At 36.6% G+C, this 27,719-nt stretch overlaps 1 protein-coding gene across 5 annotated transcripts in view; it reads left to right on the top strand.

The window, feature by feature from the left end:
• Positions 1-27,719, top strand: part of Pcdh15 (protocadherin related 15) — a 1,075,820-nt gene that overhangs the window by 813,626 nt on the left and 234,475 nt on the right. For all 5 annotated transcript variants that reach the window (XM_045137141.1, XM_045137139.1, XM_045137140.1 and 2 more), the window contains 4 exons: positions 145-257; positions 9,491-9,697; positions 19,812-19,946; positions 21,288-21,437. In XM_045137141.1, coding sequence (XP_044993076.1) covers positions 145-257; positions 9,491-9,697; positions 19,812-19,946; positions 21,288-21,437 — 605 coding nt within the window. The remainder of the gene's footprint in view (positions 1-144; positions 258-9,490; positions 9,698-19,811; positions 19,947-21,287; positions 21,438-27,719) is intronic.

Raw genomic sequence — 27,719 nt, 5'->3', positions numbered from 1 at the left:
TATATACCATATTTGTGTCTGCTTTTTCTAGAGTGCATAATTTTGAAACTTAATTTACTAATGGAGTTGTGATTTTGTTGTTCATTTAAGTAAGGAAACACAGCCCTTTCTGCTATTGATGGGACTGAACCCTGTGTCTTGCAGGAACTCCTGGTGACTATCCCAGGTTCTTCCACATGCACCCTAGAACAGCAGAGCTCACACTTCTGGAGCCTGTAAACAGAGACTTCCACCAGAAATTTGATTTGGTGATTAAGGTAAGTTGAACTGAAATACTATTTCCTGGTATTTATGCAATACAAATGAAAGAAACATGTAGAGGCTACTGGAGGTACTTTTATGTTAAAAATAAAAATTAATGTGAATTATATTGACAAGCTGTTCACTAATAAAAATAAGCATTTTCAATAGTAGATTGTTTCTGTAAAATAACTTTTATAGTACCATTTAATAAAATATTAAACATATTTCCATTGAATAAATACCAAAAGTATATAGTTTTATATAATAAAATTTTTATTTTTAAACATTTAACATTACTAAAGTAATTAACCTGTGACCACAAACTAATTAACAATAACTATATCAAAACCTATGCTTGAGCCAGGCGTGGTGGCACACGCCTTTAATCCCAGCACTCGGGAGGCAGAGGTAGGAGGATTGCCATGAGTTTGAGGTCACCCTGAGACTACTTAGTGAATTCCAGGTCAGCCTGGGCTAGAGCTAGAGCGAAACCCTATCTCGAAAAAACAAAATAAAAAAATAAATTATACATATATTTTAATAAATATGCACATATATACATATATATGCTTGATATGTCCTATTGATCTTAATCATGTATTATTTATAATAATAATGTCCTGTAGCTCTTACTAGCATAAAACAAAAAAATATTGTTCATAGAGATTTATTTTTTCTGAGGTGTGGTTTTGCTCTAGCCCAGGCTGACCTGGAATTCACTAGGTAGTCTCAGGGTGGCCTCAAACTCATGGAAATCCTCCTACCTCTGCCTCCTGAGTGCTGGGATTAAAGGCATTCGCCACCATGCCTGGCTCTCATTCATACAGACTTTTAAATACATGCCTCACAATTTTCTTTATGTTGAATGATGAACCTAAACCTTAAAAAAAAAATTTGCAAAGTATATTTAAGGCAAATGAAAGGTAACCTATTTAACATCAAAATTTCTGTTTAATAATATTGAGTGTATTACAATGAAATCATGGGATGGATACTGTGGAATTCTAGTTTGCGTACCAGTTAATTTGGATGTGCTTCACTAAGAAGGTAAGATTCACACTGAAGAAAGAGTGAAAATGTTCAAAGCAAAAATGGAGACCAAAAACAGGGCATTACATGTCAGAGAAAGAATTAGAGTAAACCTAGCCCATTTCACATGATTTTTTCATATCTATCAATACAAAATAATTATCTATAAGAATAAAGCCTGCTGGTATCTCTTATTTAAAAAAAATAACAAAACTATTAAGGTTGTGGATTCACCCCAGTGGTTGAGCATTTGTCTAAGTATGAGGAATAGTTTTAATCTCCAACACAAAATAAATAAACGTTAATTGAATAAAATTTATAAAGGAAAAAGAAATGAAGCAAGGAAATATACTGAATATGTGAACTTTATATACTGCTTTCTGTATAGTTTTTCATGGACCATTGCCTCAGCTTTAATTTGTGTATTTGTGTATACAATGTTTGAACTAATAAAAAGTACAGTTGATTTCCTCAGAAATATATGACCACTAAGGTCAAAATGGAAATTCATTATTAGTTCCATTTAAGCTAAATTCAGACACTTCCACATCACAGGATATGAAGTTGTTTAGAGGCAATTATCTGGCTTACCCATCTATAAATCCAACTTTATACAATATTGTTTATGCATAAACTTTGATCACAATAAAAGATAACTTACCACCTTTTATAGTATCCATAAAGGGTCATGCATTTGTTTCACGGTTCTTTGTCCCTGAAGACCTTATGGCCTAGAAACAGTATGGTCTCCTGGCAAACTCACATACAGTGTAACACAGCCACGAATATAGAAAGAAATAAAATAAAATCCAATTTGAAGTAGCCACAGATAATGCATGTGTTTTAATAACATTCTATTTTATCAATTCAAGTTTTCACAGATATTATTCAATTAAATTGCTGTGTTTTGTGTGCAATCAAGGCATTGGTAATCAAGGGTATCAATCGGATAAAAATAATGAGCTACTTGAGTGCATGATAGCTCTGTATTATGGTATTCTCGACACACCACAGTCTAACAACTCTCCTTTGTAGAAAGTTTTTCAACAACTCTTCTTTTTTCTACTATCACAATTCATTTATTTTCATTGCCTATGAAAGTTTTATTTGGGTTTGTTTAGAATTTATATTTTGTAAGCTGAGAAAGATAAAACATAATTAAGTACATGCCTTTAGACATTGAAGAATTCTACCTTTAAAAGTTGCATGTGTATTTACCAGGTGGTGTGTGTCATGAATTAGAGATTTATCATTATCACTTTTCATTAATTCTACCAGTGATTTGATAGGCATACTGACAAGTCAAAATGTAAATATGAAACCAGGAAGACAAAATAGAGTAGTCCAAAAGCCTTAACATATTGAACAATGAAAACACATAGAGTTGAAAGAGCAAAGGATGTTGCATTTCAAAACACTGCCCTAACCTGTAATACCTATCATTTGAGCATCTTTTTTAACAAGAAAATATTTTTGTTATTAGTTTTGTACTCAGTGAGTACAGTCAAGTTGGTACCATTGTTTGCCTCCGCCCTGTCCTCCCCCATCCCTTTGGCCCCTCCTTGTTAGGGTATATGGGTCATGTCTTGTGGGGTTTCCCCTTAGTTATGGGTAGAAGGAAATGTCTCTGCGTATCATGACCCAAAGTGTGGCTCTGACATTCTTTCCACCCCCTCTTCCAGAAAATTTCCCTGAGCCATGTTGGGTTCATTTTAGGTCTGTTTCAGTGATGAGGTCTTGAGAGCCTCTGTGTCTCTGGATATCTGATTTGGTAGGAGTTGATTGTTCTCTGTGTCCATCTCCTTCACCCTTATGCTGGTACCTGGTTCCCCAAGAAAACAACACCCTTGCTTGTTTCACCAATTATTCTTAGTTTCAGCTGGTGCCCTTTTGAGGTATGATGGGGTGGTTCTCTCCTTAGGATCTGCGTCTTTAAGAGGAATCATTATATGCCCTGGGAAGTTCATGTTTATAGCCTGTTGTCTTTGAATAATTACTTATAACACTAATTTCCTCTCAAAAAATTCTAGTTTGGATTAAATATATTTATTTCTCTACACATAACACCACTGAATAAAAACAAAATACCCATAAAGTATAAACTTGAAAGTACACTTGAAATGTAGATAATGCAGTCAGGTTCACATTGGTAGAAATCACCCAACCAAGAGAAGCTTGTGGGGGAAAAAGAAGCATATTTTGGCTTACATGCTGGAGGGAAAGCTCCATGATGGCAGGGGAAACCAATGGCATGAGCAGAGGGTGAACATCACCCCTGGGCAACACCAGGTGGACAACAGGGACAGGAGAGTGTGCCAAATACTGGCAAGGAGGAGCTGGCTATAACACCAATAAGCCTGCCCACAGCAATACACTGCCTCCAGAAGGCATTAATTCCCAAATCCCCATGAGCTGGGATCTAGCATTCAGAACACCTAAGTTTATGAGGGACACCTGAATCAAACCACCACAGTAGGGAAGGTTGTATAGAGCATCTTGAACAAAACACAGAAAATTGATATCCATTGTTATGGACTTAGTACTTTAACACAATATTTATTCTATAAGCATCCAATACAGAGCTACAAACCTTTAATTATTAAACAGTTTAAATGAGTAAGCTATTAATAATTCATTGTCTCTTGAGTCCTTAAAGAATAATTGCATGTTGTCTAGGTCCTTTTGTTTAAAAAGTTTGATTATACTTTATTAAACAAGGGCTACAGTGAAATCTCAATATATCTACTCTCCTTGCAGATTTGGACCTTCATGGTCCTGGCTGTGAAATATTGAAAATATTTTCAATGCACTATTTTTCTTGACTCTTACAGAGGGAAGTTTGTAATATATTTCATTGTTATGATTTGATTTATTTATATTTGGGAATACACACACACACACACACACACACACACACACACACATATTTATAATATAAATTTGTACCACAATGCATGTCGGGAAGTCAGAGGACAAATTTAATGTTGATCCTCAACTTCCACCTTGAAACAGGGTCTCTTATTGTTCATCACTCCAGTAGTAAGGCTCTAGAAAATTCTCCTGTTTCTTTCTAGCCATAGGCATACTGGGATTATAGAAGCGTTCTTGGGATATAGGAGATTATAGATTTACAGCTTCCAGCTTTTCATGATTGATTTAGGACTCCTAACTCAAGTACTTACTGTTGCTCACAAGCAATTTATCCACTAAGCCATCTCTCCAGCTCAGGCAGGTTGTAATGTCTTTCCTACATTGTATCTTGTACCTGATTTTGCCTGCATACAGCACAAAATGTGTGATTTCTCCATCTTCCCCATATCGAGTAAATACACTTACAAATGACTGCATTTGGTATACTGTTGTCATACATCCAGGTCAAATAAAAAAACGTTCAATGATAAGCGGGCATGGTAGCACATGCCTTTAATCCTAGCACTCCGGAGGCAGAAGTAGGAGGGTCTCCATGAGTTTGAGGCCACCCTGAGATTATGAAGTGAATTCCAGGTTAGCCCGTGCTAGAGAGAAACCCTACCTTGAAAAAAAAATTAAAGATGCAGTGAAATGCTTAAATCCAATCTCCCTGAACAAACTATATAATGTACAGTTTCAAATACTTATGACTATATCACAAAGAGCTACATTTATTCTAAAGAAATTTTATACTTTTGAAATAGGAAAAGAGACAGGAAATTTAAATAGTAACTTAATTAACACTGATGATCAGGTTTCCTGGCAAGGTGCTTACCTTGAGTAGTTTTGGAATTCCACATGACAAATAGCTGAGGTCTAAGTAAACAGGCAATAGAACTCTTCACCCTCTATGAATATTTGGTGCCACAAATATAGAAAATGTTTAACTTCTACTTGAATATTGACATCACTATGGTTACTCCAGATCCAATATGTTCAAAGCATGTGGTGGTTGCTGTTTTTCTATGTGTACAATCCTTTCTGAGTGCCTATGAAAATGCCTGACATCTATCTTGGTATTGAGGAGACTGAGATGTATAGCGTTCAATACAAGCTCAAATGTAGACTATACTTTTAGATGTTGCCCCTTTGATGATAACAACATTTCTAATTATTGTCTGGATGATTCTTAGTTTATACAATTTGTCACATTAATCATGTAACAAAATATAAACAACCTTTTAAATTATACATAATATATAATTTTATGTATTATGTTATATATAATATTGCATATTATATATAATGTTATATAAATATATATTGTATATAATAAAAATATATAAATTATAAAGATTATGCCTTTAATCTTGATTTTTCTTTCAGTTAACATTATGGTCTTCTTATCACCCAAGAAAGAGATCCCATTTTCTCTCATTATGGTCTTCTTATCACCCAAGAGAGAGATCCCATTTTCTCTCAGATCTCTTCTCCCATACTTACATCTAGTCATTCATAAAACCCTATCTCAACATACCAGATAGAATCCTCCATGAAAGTTAAAGAAGTATAAAATTTCTTTAATTCTCCTAGATAATGCATAGAGAATGTACTGTTAAGTTTATAAAAAATAAAAGAAAAAGGGAGAGATAAAATGGTGAAGGACTTCATGAATGCTCCATTTGCAAAAGACTGAAGAGGATCCCTCAGGAACACAGGGTTAGGACAAAGAAAGCAAACAAGTAAAATAAAACAAAACAAAACCAAGGGCTGCTTTTCCCTAGCTTCAAGAAAGATGTATGCTATGGAGTGTGAGCGGCAAATTTCATACCTCTGTAATAGTCCACCCATGTTCTTGGTCATAGTCTTAGTCTTTTTTTTTTTTAATAAGATAGGGTCACATGTTATCCAGACTGCCCTAAAAATCCCAATATATCTGAGATTGACCTCGATCTTCTGATCCCCTTACCTCTCCTGTGCTGGGTTTACAGGCCAGTGCCCTCATCCCCAGTTAATGATTCTATTTTTATGTGTTCTCCCTACAAGAAAGGAGTATACATAAACTATCGTCTTGTCAGTTAGTGTAAGCTAAAATGTATCAGACACCCCCATAAACCTTTGGACTTATAAACATCAAAAGATTCTTCCTCAGTCTTCCAGCAGTCTGAAATCAGGTACCCTGTTATTGGTTACAAATTGCAAACTTCACTTTAGACCCTTCTGTTCCATGAAAAGGATAATAAAGCCTTTTTGTGGTACTTTTTATAAGGACATCCCTCCTTGAACACTCAACCCTATTATTTAAGTACCTCATAAAGCCTCATTCAAAATGTCTTCATATAGACATTAAGATGTTATTACTTCAGTTCTGGAGACCACAAACTTTTAGGCCACTACTCACTACAACTTGCATTATCAACTTAGTAAAGAGATTTTGCCTTGCCATGGCCTCTAGGAAAAAAATAAATATACTTCACATATTTTAAAGAATATGATCCTACAGAAATCTCAGGCATGAGTTGACATTAGAAATGAATTTCTCATCTTTCCCTCATATTTCAAAGTAAATACACTTTCTAAAATCCATTGATCCTATTAATATAATTGTCAAGGCTGATTTTACTTTGATTTCATTTTTTATTTAGTATATTACCACCTAAAACATTTTTTACTTCTTAATAATAAATTTTTGTCATTTTATTTCACCCTGGTACATCTTTAAAAATTCTAAGTAATAAGCTATATTAATTGACTCCTATTAATTATTTCAATTCACAAGAAGAAGAAACATAGGTTATCTTCCTGTCTCATAACATTGCTCATCTAACAAGGAGCATTAGAATAGAAATAGAAGAGCAAATGAATGCAGTGTCTGTTCAAATGTGTAAGCTAACAAAAGACATACTGAGGTGATATTTTACTTGATCACTTTCCTTCCTGGCAAGATGACCTGTCATAGCTTGGAGAAAGAGGCAATTTCTCCAGGCTCTTCTTAGCACCTTGATTTTGGCAAGGCCCTTCTGCTTGCAAAGGTTACTGTAAGAGCACAGAAGCAAGTCCTTGTCTTACAGTGTTCAAATAAAAACTGCCACTTGAGCCATATCCAAGACCCCCAACTTCACAAATCCACAAGAACTTTCCCACTGCAATCCACAACCTCATACATTAACTTCCCTAGCCCCACCAGATTGTGCCCAATTTACCTTCTTCATGTGCTTCTTGAATATTGCCAACTGATATAAAAATAAAAGTACTGAGAAATCTGTAGGCCAAATAGGACCTCATTTTTCTGCTCAAGAGCAGCTTGGTACAAAAGAGAAATATTAACCTCACTCTCGTGACCTTCCTAAGTCTGAAAAATTTCCTATTTTGATATCAGTTTTTTATTTGATTATTTGTAAAACTAGTGCAATGCAAGATGAGTGGTTTATGGGCTGATTCACAGCTAACACTTAGCTGGTGTCTTCCTGATATTCATTGAAGAGTGTAGGAATGAGAACAGCATGTAGACCAGAGGAGGTGGCTGTAGTGTGTGGTGAGGCCAAGCTCAGAGGCAGCACCACAAGTCACAGGAAAATAACTATGGTCCTTTCACCCCATCATTTCATGCCTGATTCGCCAGCACACACAACACACTGTTCATAACCCAGCTGCTTGCCATGTTCAAACTTCTAGGAAACAATTTTCTGTCTGTGTGAGTAGTGGGAATTTTCCAAAGCTACACTCTTCCCCAGAGAGACCATATATTTCTTCTCCAAAATACTGAAAATTACAGGTTTTGTCCTACTATCAGTTTAAATCTCAAATTCTAAACAAAAGAAAATATTTTATTATTATTATTATTTAAAGATGAATGAGTGCTTTGAAACTATCTATGTCCACTGTAATAAATTGTAGGTAGAATGAGCATATTCTTACTTGATGCCAAGACAAAATATATTTCATTTTATTAAAAATATTCCTTGGGTAAGAAGCATGGTGATTTTATTTTGTTGTCATATTGTAAAGACTTCTGAGAGCGTGCAACCTATAGTCTATGTAGTAAGAATATTTTTCTCATCAAACAGAAGTATTTAATTCATATCAAGGAAACATTTCTTTGTGGTACTTATGAACATGAACAGATCAACTTTACTACATATAGCAAAATTCTTTGTATTTTATTAGGCAACTGTGTATGATTTTAATAAGTTTTTGAATATTTTCAGACCCAAACTCTTAAGGTAGCCTTTAATTTTTAGGTCATCAGAGCTTATATATTCAGATGTATTTGAGTAATATATTACTGGTAAACAATATTTGTAATTTTGTATTGGCTAACATGTTTCAGTGAAATTATCTCTGATCTTTGTGGAATTCTTTGCAGGATTGTCAGTGGGAGATAAATACAGCTTTAATCTACTCACTATATGAAATGGTGGATTATTTGGGTCTTGTCTTAATCTGCTAGGGGCTACCCTACCAAATCTACCAAGTGGGCAGCATGTCCACAGCAAGTGTCTCTCACAATTCTACTACGAGATGTGCACAGTTGAAGAACATTGTGAGATTTCATCTCCTCAATAGTTGATTCCTCCAGGCTGTGTCCTCATGTGGTAGCAGGAGAGAAGAACTCCTAAAGCCTGTTTGATCTGTTTAATTAAATTGTGTATTTACTTATTCATTAATTTACTTATTTATTATTTCTTGGGAAAGTACTTTCTATGTACCCCAGGCTTACCTGGAACTTTGGTCCCCTTAACTCTGTCCATAGTGTAGGATGGCAAACCAGCACCCTCACCCCACCTGGAGGTTTGTTCTTAAAGACATCATCCCATTGATGAAGAATCTGCCCTTACCGCCTCCACAAAGTTCCACCTCTTAATATTATCTACACATTAAAAATATCCACATGTGAGATTTGGACAAGTACAAGCAGGCAGTTAATTGTTCGTGTGAAATTAGAAGACATTGAAAAACCCAAAAGAAATATAATATTTTATTTGGGTTATAAGTTTCTTTTCTCTATCATGCAATTACCAGCAACTAAATGGTCTTTTCTTCTCATTTCTCTAATTTTGTTTCATACAATTATCCCTTTACTGTGTACAGTATCAACTTATTACTCTGATTTTTTTTTTGGAAATTTATACTAGGTTTGAAGAAAGGAAATCAAGGAATTAAGGCTACCTAGCTTTCTGTTTCCTCATTTTTAATTCTCATGGTTCTTTAGAGCATTTCTTCTCTCTGTAAGGATGCTAGTTTACAAGCAGCATGGATATCTTCTTTGTGAAAGAACATCATAGCTATTTTTACTTTTAATTTGTAGGCTGAACAGGACAATGGCCACCCCCTTCCTGCCTTTGCCAGTCTACACATTGAAATCCTGGATGAAAACAACCAGAGCCCGTATTTCACAATGCCCAGCTACCAAGGGTATATCCTGGAATCTGCCCCAGTGGGATCAACCATTTCAGACAGTCTAAATTTAACCAGTCCTCTAAGAATTGTTGCTCTGGACAAAGACATAGAAGATGTAAGTTAAATGTATATTATTGCTTTGTTAAAATTTCTTTTCTTATATCCATTGTCATAAGAAATATTATAAGAAGGATAGCTACACAGACTCTACAAAAGAGAAAAAACAAAGTGACCAGAGTGAATTTTAGTGTTTTAATTTAATTCCATATCAAGGATACTTTAAGAAGTACATGTGAATGTAATGTGTTCTAGAGTATATGGATATAATGAATGGTTCTGTTGATAGTTGCTAAATTGTCAGAGTAATGTTTTGTATTGATGTAAATTGAAAGCTGTTTGATATAATTTGTGATAGGGATAATAATTGCAGTGCAAAATGAGTATCAAACTCATGAAAATAACGTGGAGTGTGATCCTGGAATTTTCCTCAGCCCCATGGCACATTATAAGAGGCCACCTTAGGAAGAACTGAATAATTGCATATTTACCTGGGCATGTTGGCACACACCTTTTATCTGATCAGGGCACTGAGGTAGATGGATGACTTGTGAATTCAAGGCCATCCTGGGGATAGATTAAGACCTGAGAAAGAGAAGAAAGGAAGGAAGGAAGGAAGGGAGGGAGGGAGAGAGGGAGGGAGGGAGGGAGGGAAGGAAGGAGGGAGGGAGGGAGGGAGGGAAGGAAAGAAGGAGAGTAAAGGAGAAGAGAGGAGAGGAGAGGAAAAGAAAGGAAAGGAAGAAAGAAAAAAAAGAAACCTTGACTATTTGCCAGTAGCTGTTGGTGTCTGGGCTTCTCTATGCCAAAACTAACTGTCCTCTGGTTTTGTAGTACTAACCCTGTGTCTATGAGTTGAAATTGATCCAGACAGTGGAAATCAGCATAATTTATTCCCTTGGCAAGAGGGAATGAAAACTAGACAGAAAATACATACAGAAAACACAGTCTTACTAGGAATTTATGTGGTAAGGAAGAGAGAGGACCTGAAGTCTGACACCACATGTCAAAGTGAAAATGAACATAATACTTTGTACCCAAGGTGGCTGACATTGTGGATAAAACACATTGTAACTGGGAGAGAAGGAATCTGGCTAAAACTATACTTGAAGAGTTAGTTATGAGGTCCCTAGAGCTGTTCTGCTTTTCAAAACTCCTTTCTTTCTGTGAAGCATCACCATTAATCTTTTGAGACAGAGTCTTATGTAGACCAGGATAGCCTTGAACTCACTTTGCAGCCAAAAATGTCCTTATACTGCCTATATTCCTGCCTGCCAAATGCTAGAAATGTGGGTATGTGCCACTACACTGGGTTTTAAATTTTGTTTCATTTTAATGAATATATGTAAACATGACACTGGACAGATTGCTTAGAGGTTATGACACTTGTCTGCAAAACCAAAAAACCCAGGCTTGATTCCCCAGTACCCGCTTAAGCCAGATGCACAAGGTGGTGCATATGCTGAAGTTCGTTTGCAGTGCCTAGAGGTCCTGGTGTACTCATTCATTCACTTTCTACCTGACTACGTCTCTCAAATAAGTAAACAAATAAAATATTTAAATATATAATAAATTTTTATTTACATATATATGCATATACATATTTAGCTAATTGACTGCACAGCCATAAATGTCCAAGAAAATTTCATTTCACAGAGATGTATCACCATGCAGTGCTAAAGACAGCATTTTCTTTTTCTTTTTTTCTTTTTTTTTGGAAACATCAGGTAGATGGTTTATAGCAAAGTAGGGAAATCTGTTACAGGCCTCAGATGTCATCTGATGACATTCTTAGCCTTTGGGTTGGTGGTCTATTAGTACACTCCAGAAGGTTTTACCTGATAGTCACAGGATGTTAGGTCAAACACAGAGGTGGGAGTAAGTGGCTATTAAGGTGACTAAAGGTAGCTCAAGATAATTTGGCTCTGAAACTGTAACACTCCATCTCCCCATAATCCTATAAATTTTAATCCATCGGTCAGGCTTGTTTGAAGTAGGCCCAGCAAGATAGCATTTTCTAATACTTTGTGGCCCTCAGTGAGTCTGACCCCTGTGGCACTCCAGCCTTCCTAATAAATATCCACAATATGCTTTGCTTCTCTATTTCCTGTTCTCTTTTCCTACGTTTTTCTGTCTTTTTTAGTCTCTACCATTTTAATCTCTTCTTCAGTCATGAATTTTAACAATTCATTTGTCAAGTTCTTAATATAAAGCAATCTAGTATCTGCTTCATCCTTTAAATCACACAAAACTGTAGATGTAATTTCCTCGATAGCAGAAGGGGAAGTTGAGTGACTTTTCCAAAAAGTCAAATTTGGCTATACCATTCTTCTAGCATACTTTTTAAAAAATATTTCTTTCAAGCTGGGCGTGGTGGCGCATGCCTTTAATCCCAGCACTCAGGAGGAAGAGGTAGGAGGATCGCTGTGAGTTCAAGGCCACCCTGAGACTACATAGTGAATTCCAGGTCAGCCTGGACTAGTGTAAGACCCTACCTTGAAAAACCAAAAAAGATAAAATTTCCTTCACATTTATTTTTATTTAAAATATAAAAGGGCAAAATACAAAGTAATTGGGTTCATCATGGTTGATATTTTGTAGCATGTATTTCTCTACAGATAACTATTCAATCTTATGCATACCACATTGAGCATCTTGCAACCTAAATTTTTATTCATCTTCAGTTTCTATAACTTCCTGCTTATCCTATGATATTGAGCAACTACTGGTATATTACATGTACCAAGCTATATCCTACTGTACTTTCTTCTTAGTACTTTATATTATATATTTTGAGATATGTCATCATATTTAATACAGACCAGCTTGGCTGGCTTATATTCAGTGTTTAGTGTTTATATAGTCAGATATTCCCTCATTCAACAATCCTTTCCAGAGTATTTCTTGCACAGGCTGATTAGAAAACTTATCCTTGGTGAATTTCTTTAATATCACACTTATCTTGTAGATTGGGCCCCATGTCTTAAAAACTTATTTATCCTATATGTCTATTATATTTCCTAATACTTGAAAGATAATAATTCTCTAATAATTCTCCAAGGCTACTAAATTCAGTCATGAATAAAGGAATATGGAGAGCTAACATATACTTCAGAAATGTGAATAATATTTACTTGTTAGATAGATATGTATCAAATTGACATGAGGCCAGTCTACAATAACTCATCCATTATTCTTTGAATTCTTCATTTACCAGAACACACGATAAACATACAATGTACTCATTATATTTGGAGATGTGTATATATTGGTCTATCTCAATCATCTCATTTTATTCTGATAAAGCACTCTTTATTATTACCTAGCAATTTGGTTCATTTATAAAGCATTCAAAAATTTTTATATTAACAAAGGGAAACTTAAGACTGATTTATAGTAAAAAATTTTACTACCTTGTAAAATTTTGCTGGTTAGGAAAGTCATAGTTAGTGAAGCTAATCATTAAAGGACAAATAGTTTAGTAAGACAAAAATGTGACACCTTGGATGTCTGTCACTAGCAGAAATGGAGATTAAGCCCCAAGCAGGAGAAAATAGGTCATCCCTGTAGGCATGGGTTCCTTAGGGTTGCTCAGTAATAGCTACAACAGAAGGTGCATACCAGAGACAGAGCAGACCTGCATCTGTTCCTTCAAAAGTTAGGTAGAGCCAAGTGTGGTGATGCACACCTTTAATCCCAGCACTTGGGAGGCTGAGGTAGGAGGATTGCCATGAGTTCAAGGCCACCCTGAGACTACATAGTGAATTCTAGGTCAGCCTGAGTTAGAGTGAAACCTTACCAAAAAAAGAAAAATAAATAAAAATAAAAATAAAAAAGGTAAGTAGAAAGCAAGACACAGTTGCAGAGATGGCTGCTGAGTAACAGTGTTCTTGAAAGTGTGTATTTCTAGTGAAAATAAGCCCTGAGCAGCATGGAAAAACTAACAGCCAAAGACAAAGGACTTACCCCAGTGTTGCTTTTTTTTCATATATGGAGACTGTTATATATTTATACATGTGAATCATTTACTTTATAACATTAAATGGACCTTTAAAACATTATAGTTTCAAAATAGTCCCTGCTCTAAGTACAATACAAAATGTTCAAGGTTTGCGAGAATTGTAACTGAGACCTCCATATTACCATCAGAGCCAAAAGCAGCTGGTTAGTGGACTCCAGCTACAAGAACACAACAGACAGTAATCAGCACAGATTACTCATTTGGTTTATAAAAAGATAATAATGCATTTACAATTTAACACACATTGATTATCCATAAAGGACTATTGTTTTAAGAAATTTAATTCAATATATTATTCAAGAAATTATGTGCTTGTAAATACTTTTAAATAAATATTTTTCTATCATATATGTCACAGTGCTAGGTATAACATATGCATCATGGACAGAATTGTTATTTAAATGTAATTTTTCTCGTGGTGTGTATTTGCATGCTATGTAGATATGATCTCTATGCTTAAAGTGTTTATTTCTTGTCTGATTTACATATAGGTTCCACCTGGTGGAGTTCCTGTAGGTACTAGGTGTTGATTTCTGATTGCCAATTGCTGTGATTCATTTCTTTGTTTGCTCTCTTTTCTAATAAAACTTTATTATTGGTTCCAAATGTATCTAAAAAGTGCACTAAGAATTTTAATATATTATTGGTTATCAAAATCTAATAATGTGTTGAATTAATTGTAGTTTAATTATTAGTAGTTTCTCAGTCCATCACAGACATTGATAATTCTTCATGGCCTTTTGTTTCCTAAAGGGTTAATTTGAAACTAACACATTCTGAACTAGATCCCTCAGAAAACCACTGCTAATTAATTAAAATTGATAGATTAAGGTTTTGTCATTCCTTGTCATGCTTTTGCATGTGTATGTACACACATAAGTATGCATATATATGTTTGAAAATACATACAAATATGTATATGCTGTATGTGCACATATATAAGTATGCATGTCCTGTGTGTAGGTGTGATAACATAATTTGATGCCTTTAGATGCCTCCAAGTGTTTTCTAGTTTTATAGTCATTTGAAAACATAGTTCTATATGATAGATACTTTTATTTTATATTCATATATTTGTTTGCCTTGTGTTTGCTTATGAATCATTTTTGTATCCATTCTTTTGTTTCAGTGAGTGCATGTCACAATTTCTTCTTTTTAATTTTTTTTGTTTATTTATTTATATAAGAGAGATCGAGAGTGAAAGAGGCAGACAGAAAGAGAGAGAGGGAGAATGGGTGTGCCATGGCCTCCAGCCACTGCAAATGAACTCCAGATGTGTGTGCCCCCTTGTGCATCTGGCTAATGTGGGTTCTGGGGAATCAAGCCTCGAACCGGGTTCCTTAGGCTTCACAGGCAAGCACTTAACCACTAAGCCATCTCTCCAGCCCCAGAATTTCTTTTACCCTATCTCAAATAGTATATAAATCAATGAAGTGATAAACCATACCTTTGATATATATTGAATGGATTATTTAGAGTAAAAGTAAGCATTGTTTTATCCCATTGAGGAAAATAACAGTTATTGATAAATATTCTATGTACATATGAATTCAGAATGTAAAAACTCATTTTAGAGTCACATACATGTGACATAAAAATTTCCTGACCCTATTGAAAACAAAGTGTGCACTCATGTCCTATTCCATGTAGTTCATGAACTTGTAGCTCTTATATGGCTACAAGCATTATAAACACATGGTAAACACATGCTTGTTGCCTATACTGGATTCTGTAATTATAGAAAAATTCACATATACTTATGAGATCATTGTGTACCATGATGCAGCTTGGTAGAATTTGTGCCTTATAATAAAAGGATATTTGATTTCATAAACAGATTGTTCCTTACCAACATTTGATATATTTTGAACTTGAACACATTGTGTGTGAAGAGCAGCAAGACCTTTAATTGTAAAATGGTTGAAGCCATAGGCTTATCCATGTTGACATACATGCACTGAAATTTTATATTGATACTATATGAAATTTTCATAAAATTCATAAAAAGCATGACATACTTTGTATATTCCATCTTAAGGCTGTAGTATCTTTAAAGTCAATGTACAAATGTAAAACTTAGGTGATAATTTAGTGAAGCTTTCTAACTCTGCCTTAAACATTTGAACTTGAAGAAAAACCAATAGTGTCTTTATCAAAAGTATCTATACATGCTATTCATACACAAAAGTGGTTATTATTTTAAATTACATAAATATTCAAGAGTTCTATTCAACAAAGAAATTAACTGTTCAAACAAGATAGAGCCACCTTTTACCCAGTGTGGTGCTAGCTTAAATGATGGCATTATCCACTCAGGTAAAATAGCAATTGGAAGCTGTATGGAACACTATCTATCTACAGCCTGGCATTATTTTAAAAGACTCAAGAAGCTAATGCAGTCAAGTGACCAGAAGGTCTTTACTGTCATGTAACATAAACATTTTTCATCTGATCATATGGGCATACACTAAGTTACCACTTATCACCGTACTGCAATATCCAGTGCATGACATGTGAAAATGTATAAAGCATATGTATGAATATATGCCTCACAAATTTAGTAGGAAAGGCAACAAGTGAGTGGAAGAAAATAAATTCAAAGACAATTAAGAGACAAGGTGAGAGTAACAGGAATAACTGAACCAAAAAAAATAGTGAAATAATATGGCAAAGTTTGTGCACCTGAATTACAGGAGCTCTAAAATTGTGAGTCATGTAAGATGTGCTAAGGGAAGATGCATAGCATGCATACACATGCAAATAAATAAAAAGAAAGATATGCAAAGCAGCATTGTTTGTGGCATACTCACGCTGGAGTACTCCAGTTTAATTCCCAGACTCTACATAAAAAGTAGAAGCCTTGTCGGTTTCTGTTACAATAGAATGTTGGTGCTAATTAGAAGATGGAAGATAGAGAAAGGAAAATTTCCTGGAATCTCTTGGGAAGTGCAGCAAAGCATTCACAATGCGATTCCAAAGTAAGAAACACTGCTGTAAATGAGGTGGCAAGTGGAGGACCCACTCGAAAGTTGACCTCCACATGAGCCCTGTGCTGTGCATGCACATCCACACCACCTCTCTCTCTCTCTCTCTCCCTCTCTCTCTCTCTCTCTCTCTCTCTCTCTCTCTCTCACACACACACACACACAATTTAAAAAGTTAAAATATTATAATGTGATAAAATTAGGAATAAATACTGAAACTGGCATTTACTTATAAAACTATAACTACCATTTTGATCATCATTAAAGTAATAACTGAACTTTTATTACCCTGTAACAAAAGTAGTATAATCCACAAGAATGTGGTTCAAATTATGGATATTTGACATATAAGTAATACCATTATAAAAAGTAACATGTTTTGGGCTGGAGAGATGGCTTAGCGGTTAAGCGCTTGCCTGTGAAGCCTAAGGACCCCAGTTCAAGGCTCAATTCCCCAGGACCCACGTTAGCCAGATGCACAAGGGGTGCACGCTGGAGTTCATTTGCAGTGGTTGGAAGCCCTGGCCATTCCCTCTCTCTCTCTCTCTCTCTCTCTCTCTCTCTCTCTCTCTCTCTCTCTCTCTCTCCCTCCCTCCCTCTCTCTCTCTCTCAAATAAATAAATAAAAATGAACAAAAAAAAATTTTTTAGTGTAACATGTTTTGTTGACCAACCTATAATCTAGCCATGGATGTAAATGAGTTTAAAACACTCAATGAATATCTGATGGTACCATTGCCATTTGTGTCTAGATTTGTGTCTCCCAGTCCCTCCCTTGCCCTCCCCACCCACCCTATTGTCTAGTCCCCAAGTTGCTTGCTGGGTATGTCAGCATCTTGGATAGATTCAGGTTAGGTGCTGTAGATGAGTGAGACTATGTGCCAGTTTTCTTCTGATTGGGTAAGTTCACTGAGAATTATCTGTTCCAGGTTCAACCATTTTTCCTCAAATTTCATTGTGTCATTCTTTCTTACTGCTGTGTGTAGATACACCACATTTTAATTATCCATTCTTCCAGTGATGGACATCTGGGTTGATTCCAGCACTTAGCTATTATGAATTGAGCTGCTATAAACATGGTTGAGCAAATCTCTCTGGACTGTGTTTTAAAGGCTTTAGGGTACATGCCCAGTAAGGGAATAACTGGGTCTGTTGGTAATTCTATAGTTAACTTTTTCAGGAGTCTCCATATTGCTTTCCAATGAGGTTGTACCACCTTATCACTGAAGCAGACCAAAAATGAATCCAACATGGCTTAGGAAAATTTTGCAGAAGAGGGGGGCAGAAAGAATGTCAGAGCCACACATTGGGTCATGATATGCAGAGACATTTCTCCTGCCCATAACTGTGGGCTAACTCCAGAATGCATGACCCATATACCTCAACAAGAAGGGGCCAGGGGGATGGGGTAGTACATGGATGAGCCTAACAATGGTACCAATTTGACTGTAGTCACTGAATACAAAACTAATTATTTAAAAAAAATTAATAAATTAAATTTTAAAAAACACTCAATGAAGTCAACAAGGGAACCTGTTCAACATGTCACAGAGTATGAAACCTCTTGAATTTTCTAGTTTGATGGATTTATTGATAATATTATTTTTTATTGCTCTGAATAGATATAGCACACCAACTTTAAACCTAAATCATGAGCTTAGAAGCATCCATGAAGCTAGGCATTTGTGTATTACTCAAGGAGTTTCATGGTCAAGTGAAGTTATTTATTTCAAGAGTATTAAAAATAAGCACACATTGATAAGATAGAAAAACATATAAATAAAATCAATTGTGACTCAAAGTGTGCCTGCCTTCTGATAGTACTATGTATTCCTTTTTTATTTTTTATCTGTATAGACATTTTACAAAGGGGAAATCCACTTTGGTTGTGGTGTTTGTTTGTTTGTGAGGTTTTTTTTATGTTCGACTCTCAGTATACCTAGAATAGATTTTTGTCTGATCAAAATGAATTTCAAATCATACTTTGAGTAACATTTTAAAGTAATAATATTCATAATATGCTACATTCCCAAATTGTCCACTTCTTTCTTGTGCACAGACCTCCTGAGAGTCCAAAGTTTTCTTTTTGTTCACCCTGGTTTCCTGCCTGATCCACTGTACGCAGATGCTAACATAGTCTTCTCTTTCACTTTATGCCCATTGAATCTCTGAGTTACAATGAACAATGTCAATAACTTGGGGGACAATAGAACTGTGAAGGGTTTGTAACATGAAGTTAATTACCTCTTAATCTGAAATCTTTTTTTTTTAATTTTATTTATTTGAGAACGACAGACACAGAGAGAAAGACAGATAGAGGGAGAGAGAGAGAATGGGCGTGCCAAGGCTTCCAGCCTCTGCAAACGAACTCCAGACGCGTGCGCCCCCTTGTGCATCTGGCTAACGTGGGACCTGGGGAACCGAGCCTTGAACCGGGGTCCTTAGGCTTCATAGGCAAGCGCTTAACCGCTAAGCCATCTCTCCAGCCCTTAATCTGAAATCTTTAAAAAATCAATATATGTCATTATTTTTAGAATCCGTTAATGAGCATATGTGAAGTACACATATATTTTAAACCAAAACTTCTGAACTATTTTAATTAAAATAAATATTATGTTTCTCTTTGAAGAAACTTTACAGCATTAAAATAAGAAAGAGCCAACATGATATTTATGGCTAATGAATAATGCATAGCCAATTTTATTTCTGTTTTACATTGTAAGAGGGAATAAGACAGAAATATAAATATGTGCAGTTTATTACTACAAATGGAGTGCTATAAAATCATACCACTAAAATTCTGGACTTTATTTTTCTTTCTTTCTATTATTTCTTATATCTTGAGTCCAATAAAGTTATATAGAAAATATTTATATCTCATGATCATATGGAATATATGTATTGATTATTTTCCACTCTTATTTCTATTATTTATATCTTTTCCACATTAATTATACTAGGACTTATTTCAGTATTTTCTGTAATGTACTGAATGATGTCACTTTGGAATATGAGTAAATACTTCTTAAATCTTTATTTTTTAGTAGTTCTTCATATATATAACATAACACATAAAGAAAGAATATATATAACAAATTTAAACACCTTAATTTTATGTGCTAATTTAATAATTACATTGTATGTTCAACATCTCTGGATTTTTTTTTAAAGACAAAAGACCCAGAGCTTCACCTTTTCCTGAACGATTACACCTCGGTCTTCACCGTCACACAGACTGGCATTACTCGCTACCTCACCCTGCTTCAACCAGTGGACAGAGAAGAACAGCAAATGTACACATTTTTGGTAAAAAAATATTTCTTATATATATATATATATATATACATATATATATTCCTATTTACATAGCTAAACAGATATTACAGCTTTTAAAAACAAATGATTTGAGGACAGAAAAGATTTCATGTACAATACAAAATACAAATAACAAAAATCTTTACATTCATCTTTCCATTTGCCATTTATAAGTCAGTGCCAACTTTTTAATATTTTTTTCTATAAAAGAAAGATATTTTTAGATTTTGTCATACCCTAATAAATTATCTAAAGTAAAACTCACCAAATAGAGAATGCTTTTCAACCTTTGTGGGGCTACATTTTCAATTTTGCCATTGGCTGTGGCCAGTGGTTTTCTTTCAACTGATTATAATTTTCCCATCCAGAGAATACTGGACAATGTCTAGAGACACTTTTTGGCCATCACAACTGTGAGGTATCACTTCTGCCAGAAATTCATAACGCTACTGAACTCCAAAAGTCCTGACAAAAAAGAATTACCTGGTCTAAAATGTTGATAATATTTAGATAGTGAATTTTGGGTCAGGCATATTAGAAGGCAAAGGTGAAGGTTATTAAAGTTGCAAATTGCACATGTTTTTCATGAGGTAGGGCATAAGTGCACAAATATATTTATAGAGAACTAGGATAGTAGGATTTTAAGCCAGTTCCAAATACAGCAATAATCTTGAATGAAGTAAAAAAAAAAATGAGCTGATACAAAGTCACTAGTTATGGTGCTGACCTGAGAATTCTTCATAGTGAACTTCAGAGTAGCTGTCTTATGGCTGTAGCACTGTTTCTGTATGTTAGATACTTTTAAACTGTTAATAATGAAATTAAAATGTCATGAGCAATGAATATTGATGTATCCTGTAAAACTGCATTTCATGAATTAGTAGATTACTATATTACATGTGTAGGGCACACGCTTTCTTGACCAAAAGGAAAATGCTGGTTGTAAAATTGTGTTGTGTACAAAGTCTATAACCCTGAATAATGATTTTCAGGTTTTTTTAAAGAATTAAATGGTAGCTGTCTCTTAAATACAATGCTACTGGCACCCTTAAACTTTCTTAGACTTTTTGTATATTTCATTATTTCAAATGTGTTTGGAATCAAATACATTAAAATAGAATAGAGCCCTAAATGATTGCTTCTTAGCACATTAAAACACTTTTGAATATATGTAGTATTGTTTCACTATTTAATTTTATTGAAAAAACAGCATAGCACTCTTTTGAACTTGCAAATCACATATAAAAGTCCTACTAGACTAAAAGAAAGAATGGCTTTGTGCTTTTAATCTGCCATGTCTTCTCTATTAAGTATGCTTTCCTTTATCCAAAGATAACTGCATTTGATGGCATACAAGAAAGTGAGCCAGTTGTGGTCAATATTCGAGTGATGGATGCAAATGATAACACTCCAGCCTTCCCTGAAATATCCTATGATGTCTATGTTTACACAGACATGAGCCCGGGAGACAGTGTCATACAGGTAACCACAATGGGACATGAGAATATACTGGAAGCAGGAATTTTCAGGGGATTTACACAATGCTTTCTATATGAAATAAAAGTAAACTTCAGGCTTATCACTATGGCATGGTATACATTTAGAAACTAAGATGATGTTTGCTTTTCAAATAAAAATGGGGCTGAAGAGATAGCTTAGCAGTTAAGGCACATGCCTGCGAAGCCTAAGGACCACGGTTCAATTCTCCAGGTCCCACGTAAGCCAGATGCACATGGTGGTGCATGCATGTGGAGTTCCTTTGCAGTAGATAGAGGCCCTAGTGTGCCCCTTCTCACTCTCTCTCTCTCCCTCGTTCTCTTTCTCTTTCTCTTGCTCCCTCTATCTGTAATAAATAAAAATAAACAAAAACTTTAAAAAATATGTTTCAGTATCTCGCTATATGAATTATAAAGACTACATACTACATACATACAGCTGCTTTACCTGTTAATAACTGATTTTTTAAAATTTTTCACACTGAGTATAATTAAGCATTATAGTATCCACATATAATGGGGTTTTGCAGGTTTAGGAAAAGTACTCAAACTCCAAACCCTGTTTTTAATAAAAAATTGAAATAAAAAGACTAAAAGAGCGCCGAATGTGGTGGTGCACACCTTTAATCCCAGCACTCCGGGGAGGGGGGGGCCAGAGACAGAGATAGGAGGATTGCCAAGAGCTCTAGGCCACCTTGAGACATAGTGAATTCCAAGTCAGCCTGGACTAGAGTGAAACTCTACCTCAAAAAACCAAAACCAAAACAAAACAAAACAAAAAGACTAAAAAGGATAGTTTAAAACTTGTATTTATTCAGGGAAGTCAGAGGAGTAATGGAGAGTCCAGGAACGAAGGAAAGTGGAATGGATGTACCAAAGTGGTCTGAATCTATGTAGGACTTGAACACGGGCCTGCAGGGGAGTGTTGCGAGGTGAGGAGGATTAGAGGTTTGGAGGTGGTGGGTGAGATGTTGTTGAATGGCAAACCTTGGGGGTTTGGGGAAGGGGGAGAGCAGAGAGAGACTGAAAGTGAAAACAAAGGGAATGAGCTAGAGTTCAGGCTAAATTTACCCGAAAACACCAATATGACACCCTGGCCCATAAGGGTGAACAGTGCCTGCACCTCCCACATGGGCAAGGGCTGTAAAAGGTGGCAACTGATGGCTGTTTAACCCTTGGTTGGGTGAGGCCAGTATCTATACTCCCAAAGGAGTGAGCCACGGGTGGCTCCTAAAACGCCTTTGTGGTGGTCCCAGTTTTCAGCACCAATAAATGTAAGGAAAGTTGAAGAAAAAGACACAGGACTTGAACTGCAACAGAAAGAAACCATTTATTGCAATCATGATAAGTGGTGAGGGAAAGAAACCTGTTTGAGCTAGAGGGTCTTTCTGTCTCAACTAGAACTGAAGGGAAGCTTGTAGAGGCCTTTTTGTTAGTTGTGGGAAAGGCTTCTAGCCACCAGTGATGGTTTCTACTAGAACTAGAAGGTGTTTAAGTCTGAAGGAGGTATGTGGGTAAAATCCAGTTGCCAGTCGGAGAGCCTGGTGTGTCAGAAAGGGGGGGGGGGGGCTGATGTTAGAGTTAGAGTTAGTAGTTAGGTTTTTCAATTTGTCATATTAGCTGTTTATCTTGTGGGGATTTAAAAAAATATATGTGTTTTTAGGAATTGAGTAAGGACTGGGGAGCCTGGATATAAACAATGTGAAGAGTAAGAAAAGCTTTATATCTGAGATTATCAGATAGGATTAAGAACTGATTTTAGTGCCACCAGGATCCTTCCTGGTGGCCACTCTTAAGAGGTGATTCTTCTCTGGTTCTGTTCTAAAGAGGGGATTATGATAGGTAAGTGTGAGGCAGCATGTTGGGCATGTTTGTTTGCTAGGCTACTGGAGACAGAAGTATACTGAGAATTATGTTGATGTCCTGTGCAGTGGATGACAGCAATCAGCTTTTGTTCTTGAGTTGCTTGAAACAACTTATGTATAAAAGTGTCATTCTGACCTGGGAGTTCTTGCCAAATGGCTGCATTTGAGTGAGTCATGTTTTCTGTGTATTTTTAATTATATACATATATATATATATATAAAATTTTAATTATATACATATAATTTTAATTATATATATAATTTTAATTATATATATAATTTTAATTATATATATATATATATATTTATATATACACACACAAGCTGTTTTATCCTTGGCTAGCAGGAGAGCTGTGGTAAGAGTTATGAGCTTGGCCTGCTGGGAAGTTGTAGATAGAAGAAGGGAGTGAGCTTCTATAATTGTGGCAGGATGTTTTTGGGTGTTAGGATGGGGTGCTGGTTGGACCACAGCATAGTCAGTTTTGTTGTTGTTTTTGCTTTCTTTTGAAGAGCTCCCATCTGTGAATCAATTAGAGCCATTGGGTATGGGCTCATCTAGGATGTGATGAAAGGGGTGGAGAGTAGTCTTTTACAGAGGCACAGGAGTGAGAGGGAGTTGAATTGAGTTTTATCATGTTAGTAGGAAGGAGGGTGCCTGGATTTAGAGTCATGCCTTTGTGAAAGGAAATGTGGGGATCTAGGAGGTCAGAGTGTATAATGTGAATTTAGGAAGGAGAAAGTGTTTTTCTCACTTTGTGAGGCTTTGTGGCTGAGTTTGCTGAGGTTGTGACAAGACCTGTCTGGAAGGGGGCGCTCAAGGGTAAGGTGTTAGTTTCAGGTAGTAATGTGGCCGCAGCTACTAAAAGTTGTAAACACAGAGGCCGGTCCTTCTGCCAGATCTAGATATTTTGAAAGATAAGAAATGGGTTGAATTGTGCTTCTTTTTTTTTTTTTTAATTTATTAGTTTTCTTTTCAGCAGATACAGGCAGCTTGGTACCATTGTTTAGGCTCATCCATGACCTACCCCCTCCCAATGGCCCCTCCTTGTTGATGTAAATGGGTCGTGCATTGTGGAGTTAGCCCAGAGTTATTGGTACTATAAATGTCTCTGCATATCATGACCCAACATGTGACTCTGACATTCTTTCTGCCCGTCTTCCGCAAAATTTCCCTGAGCCATGGTGGGTTTATTTTTGGTCTGCTTCAGTGCTGAGGTGTTGGGGGCCTCTGAGGCTCTGGCTCTCTGATTTGGTAGGAGTTGATTTTTCTTTGTGTTGGTCTCTTTCCCCTTTGTGCTGGTATCCTGTTCATCAGGAAAGCAGCACCCTTGCTTGTTTCACCAATTTTTCTTAGTTTCAGTCGGGCCCCTTTTGAGGTATGATGGGGCAGCTCTCTCCTTAGGATCTGCATCTATCTGAAAAAGAGAAGCAGATTCTCCAACGGAGAGTAAGTTAGCACCCGGAAAACTGAGATAACACTTACTTTTTTGATAGAGCGTTTAATAGGTGTAGGCCCTCTTGTACCCCATGATTGATGGTAGCTTGATATTGGAGAGTGGGCTTATGTTTGGATATGGCTCTGACTTATTTCCCAGCTCCAGCTTTGGGTCCCCTACCACTGAGGGGATCAGTTAGCCAAATCAAGAGCAGTTGGTTCCCCACCATGGTTGTGTGCCACTATTGCACTTGTGTGGGCATCACACCAGGTTATTTGTTGCTAAGTAGGTTAGACCATGAGTTGCTGGGACAGATATTGGTCATTTCCCCCAGTCACCCATGTAGCACCTTCTGGCACTAGACACGCTGACTGTCTGGGGACTGACTCTCTCCTGGCTTCCAGCCATGGCGTTCCATTTTTATGTGTCAGCTGCGTATGGAGTCTTCAGCAATAGGGTCTTACCGCTAACCTTTAGTGGGTCATCAAGTACTCTTACAGAAGTCTGTCATTCTTTTAGGAAACCTTGTAGGTTTCTCTGATCAAAAGCTCATTGTGGATGATAGCCCCATGCTGGTACTGGGAGTTACAGGTCAGTGCCCACTAAGAAAATGAGGAAAAAAATAACTAATATACAAGAGTTAGAGAGGAGGGGGGGAGGGGGAGAGGAAGGGAGGGAAGATGTAGAAGATTTAGCTTAGACTTGATCCTACCCTCTCCAGTGTCTTGTGGTTCAGGTGGTTCCTGTAAGGGTCTAGTGAAGGTTCAGCCATTTGATCTGCCTTTTAGGAAGTAGAATTTTATGGTATCATTGCCGTTTGGGTCCAGATTAGTTTTTCCCACCCCTTCAATGTCCTCCCCTCCCTCCCCATCCATCCTAGTGTCTAGTCCATGAGGTGCTTGCTGGGTATGTAAGGTATCTTGGGTAGATTCAGGTTAGGTGTTGTAGATGAGTGAGGCTATGTGTCGATTTTTTTTTTCTGTGATTGGGTAAGTTCACTGAGAATGATCTGTTCCAGGTTCAACCATTTTTCCTCAGATTTCTTTGTGTCATTTTTCCTTATTGCTGTATACAATTCCATTGTGTAGCTATACCACATATTAGTTATCCATTCTTCTAGTGATGGACATCTGGATTGATTCCAGCTTTTAGTTATTATGAATTGAGCAGCTTACAAACATGGTTGAGCAAATCTCTCTGGCCTGTGGTTTGAAAGTTTTAGGGTATAACTGGGTCTGTTGATACTCCTGGTCCCAAAAAGGCCAAGGCTTGCCCCCTGTTTGTGTGTAAATAGAGGTAAAATGGTTTTGATGGGTTAGGGAGATAAAGTGCTCAGGTTTGGGATAGGTTTAGTTTGATCTTTTTGAAAGAGTGACAGAGAGGTAGAAGAGGTTAGGTGCTCATCAAGGTTGCCTTTTTAGTGGCCTCATAAATGGGTTTTGCTATGAGGAAGAAGCTGGGGATCCATATTCAAAAGAAGTTCATCAATCCCAAGAAAAGAGATCTTTTTTAGTAATGGGACTAAATTTGGGATATAAGCTATTCAGTTGGAGAGAATCCAGCTCAGTTTAAGGGTGAGAATGATTCCTAGATAAGTAACAGAGGAAGTGACAAGTTGGGCCTTATCTTTTGATGCCCTGTAACCTCAAACACCAGAGAGTTAAGGAGGATAGTGGAGTGATTTATGCAGTCAGAAGCAGGGCGGGAGGGGGGGGGGGCGCTGCAGAGAAGTAAGTGATATACACATTGGAGTAGCGTGCTAGGACGCAGGTCTAAAGTTGTGAGATCTGATTGTAAGGCCTGACTAAAATGTGAGGCTGTCTCAAAACCCTTGAGGCAACACTGTCCAGGTTAGTTAGGAGAAACAGATGTCAGAGTCTGTCCATGAAAAAAGCGGAGAGCCGGGAGATAGGATGTAGGGGAAGGGTTAAAAAAACAAAAGGCATCTTTTAGGTCAGTGTTGCAGTCAGGTTTGCATTGCTGGTAGAAATCACCCAACCAAGAGCACCTTGTAGGAAAAAGAGGTTTATTTTGGCTCAAAGACTCCACGGGAAGCTCCACAATGGCAGGGGAAACAATCCATGAGCAGAGGGTGGAAATCACTCCCTGGTCACATAAAGTGGACAACAGGAACAGGAGAGTGTGCCAAACACTCACAAGGGGAAACTGGCTATAACACCCATAAGCCTGCCCCCAACAGTAAACTCCATCTAATCTCCATCAGCTGAGAACCTAGCATTCTGGACACATGTTTATGGGGGACACCTGAAACAGAAGCTTTTATGCTTACAATTAAGAAGACACACAGCAGTTGGCATCTAAGTGTACTACAACCATCCTTCGAGGGACATGTACACACACACATACACACACACACACATTACAGTCTACCTTTTCTTTAAAGATAAGCCCTTTACAAACACATGAAATTACCTTGTTTTCCTCTCTCTGTCACATGTACACCAAACTGAAAGCTCAGAGGCCAACATCTAGTTGTCTCATATTTGCTTTTCTTGTAAGCCAGTTCAGGCATTAAGCATTGCTCATTCTAAAGCTGATTTCTCAGTACCCACCTCCTACTATGTAATACTAAGACACTATGCCAGTTTTTGCCTATTCAATTTGGAATTTAAGAGATGCTGCTGTCTTTCTTGAGTTGCATGGAAAGGAGGGACACAGTAGCTTCAGTTGAGTCTGGAGAGATGACTAAGTGCTTAAGGCACTTGCCTGCGAAGTGTAAGCGCCCAGGTTCAATTCCTTCACATAAGCCAGATGCACAAGGTGGCACATGTGTCTAGAGTTCATTTGCAGTGGCTGGAGACCCTCATGTGCCCATTCATGCACTCTCTCTCTCCGTCTCTCTCTGTCTCTGTGTCACTCTCAAATAAATAAAATATTTGTGAAAATAGCTTCAGTTGGAGCAGTTATCTGATTATTCCTCTTGTGTGTGAAGCAATGAGGGAAATG

This window comes from Jaculus jaculus, chromosome 18 (genome assembly GCF_020740685.1).
Source record: "Jaculus jaculus isolate mJacJac1 chromosome 18, mJacJac1.mat.Y.cur, whole genome shotgun sequence".
Taxonomy (NCBI): Eukaryota; Metazoa; Chordata; class Mammalia; order Rodentia; family Dipodidae; genus Jaculus; species Jaculus jaculus.
This window is presented reverse-complemented; position numbering and strand designations above follow the sequence as displayed.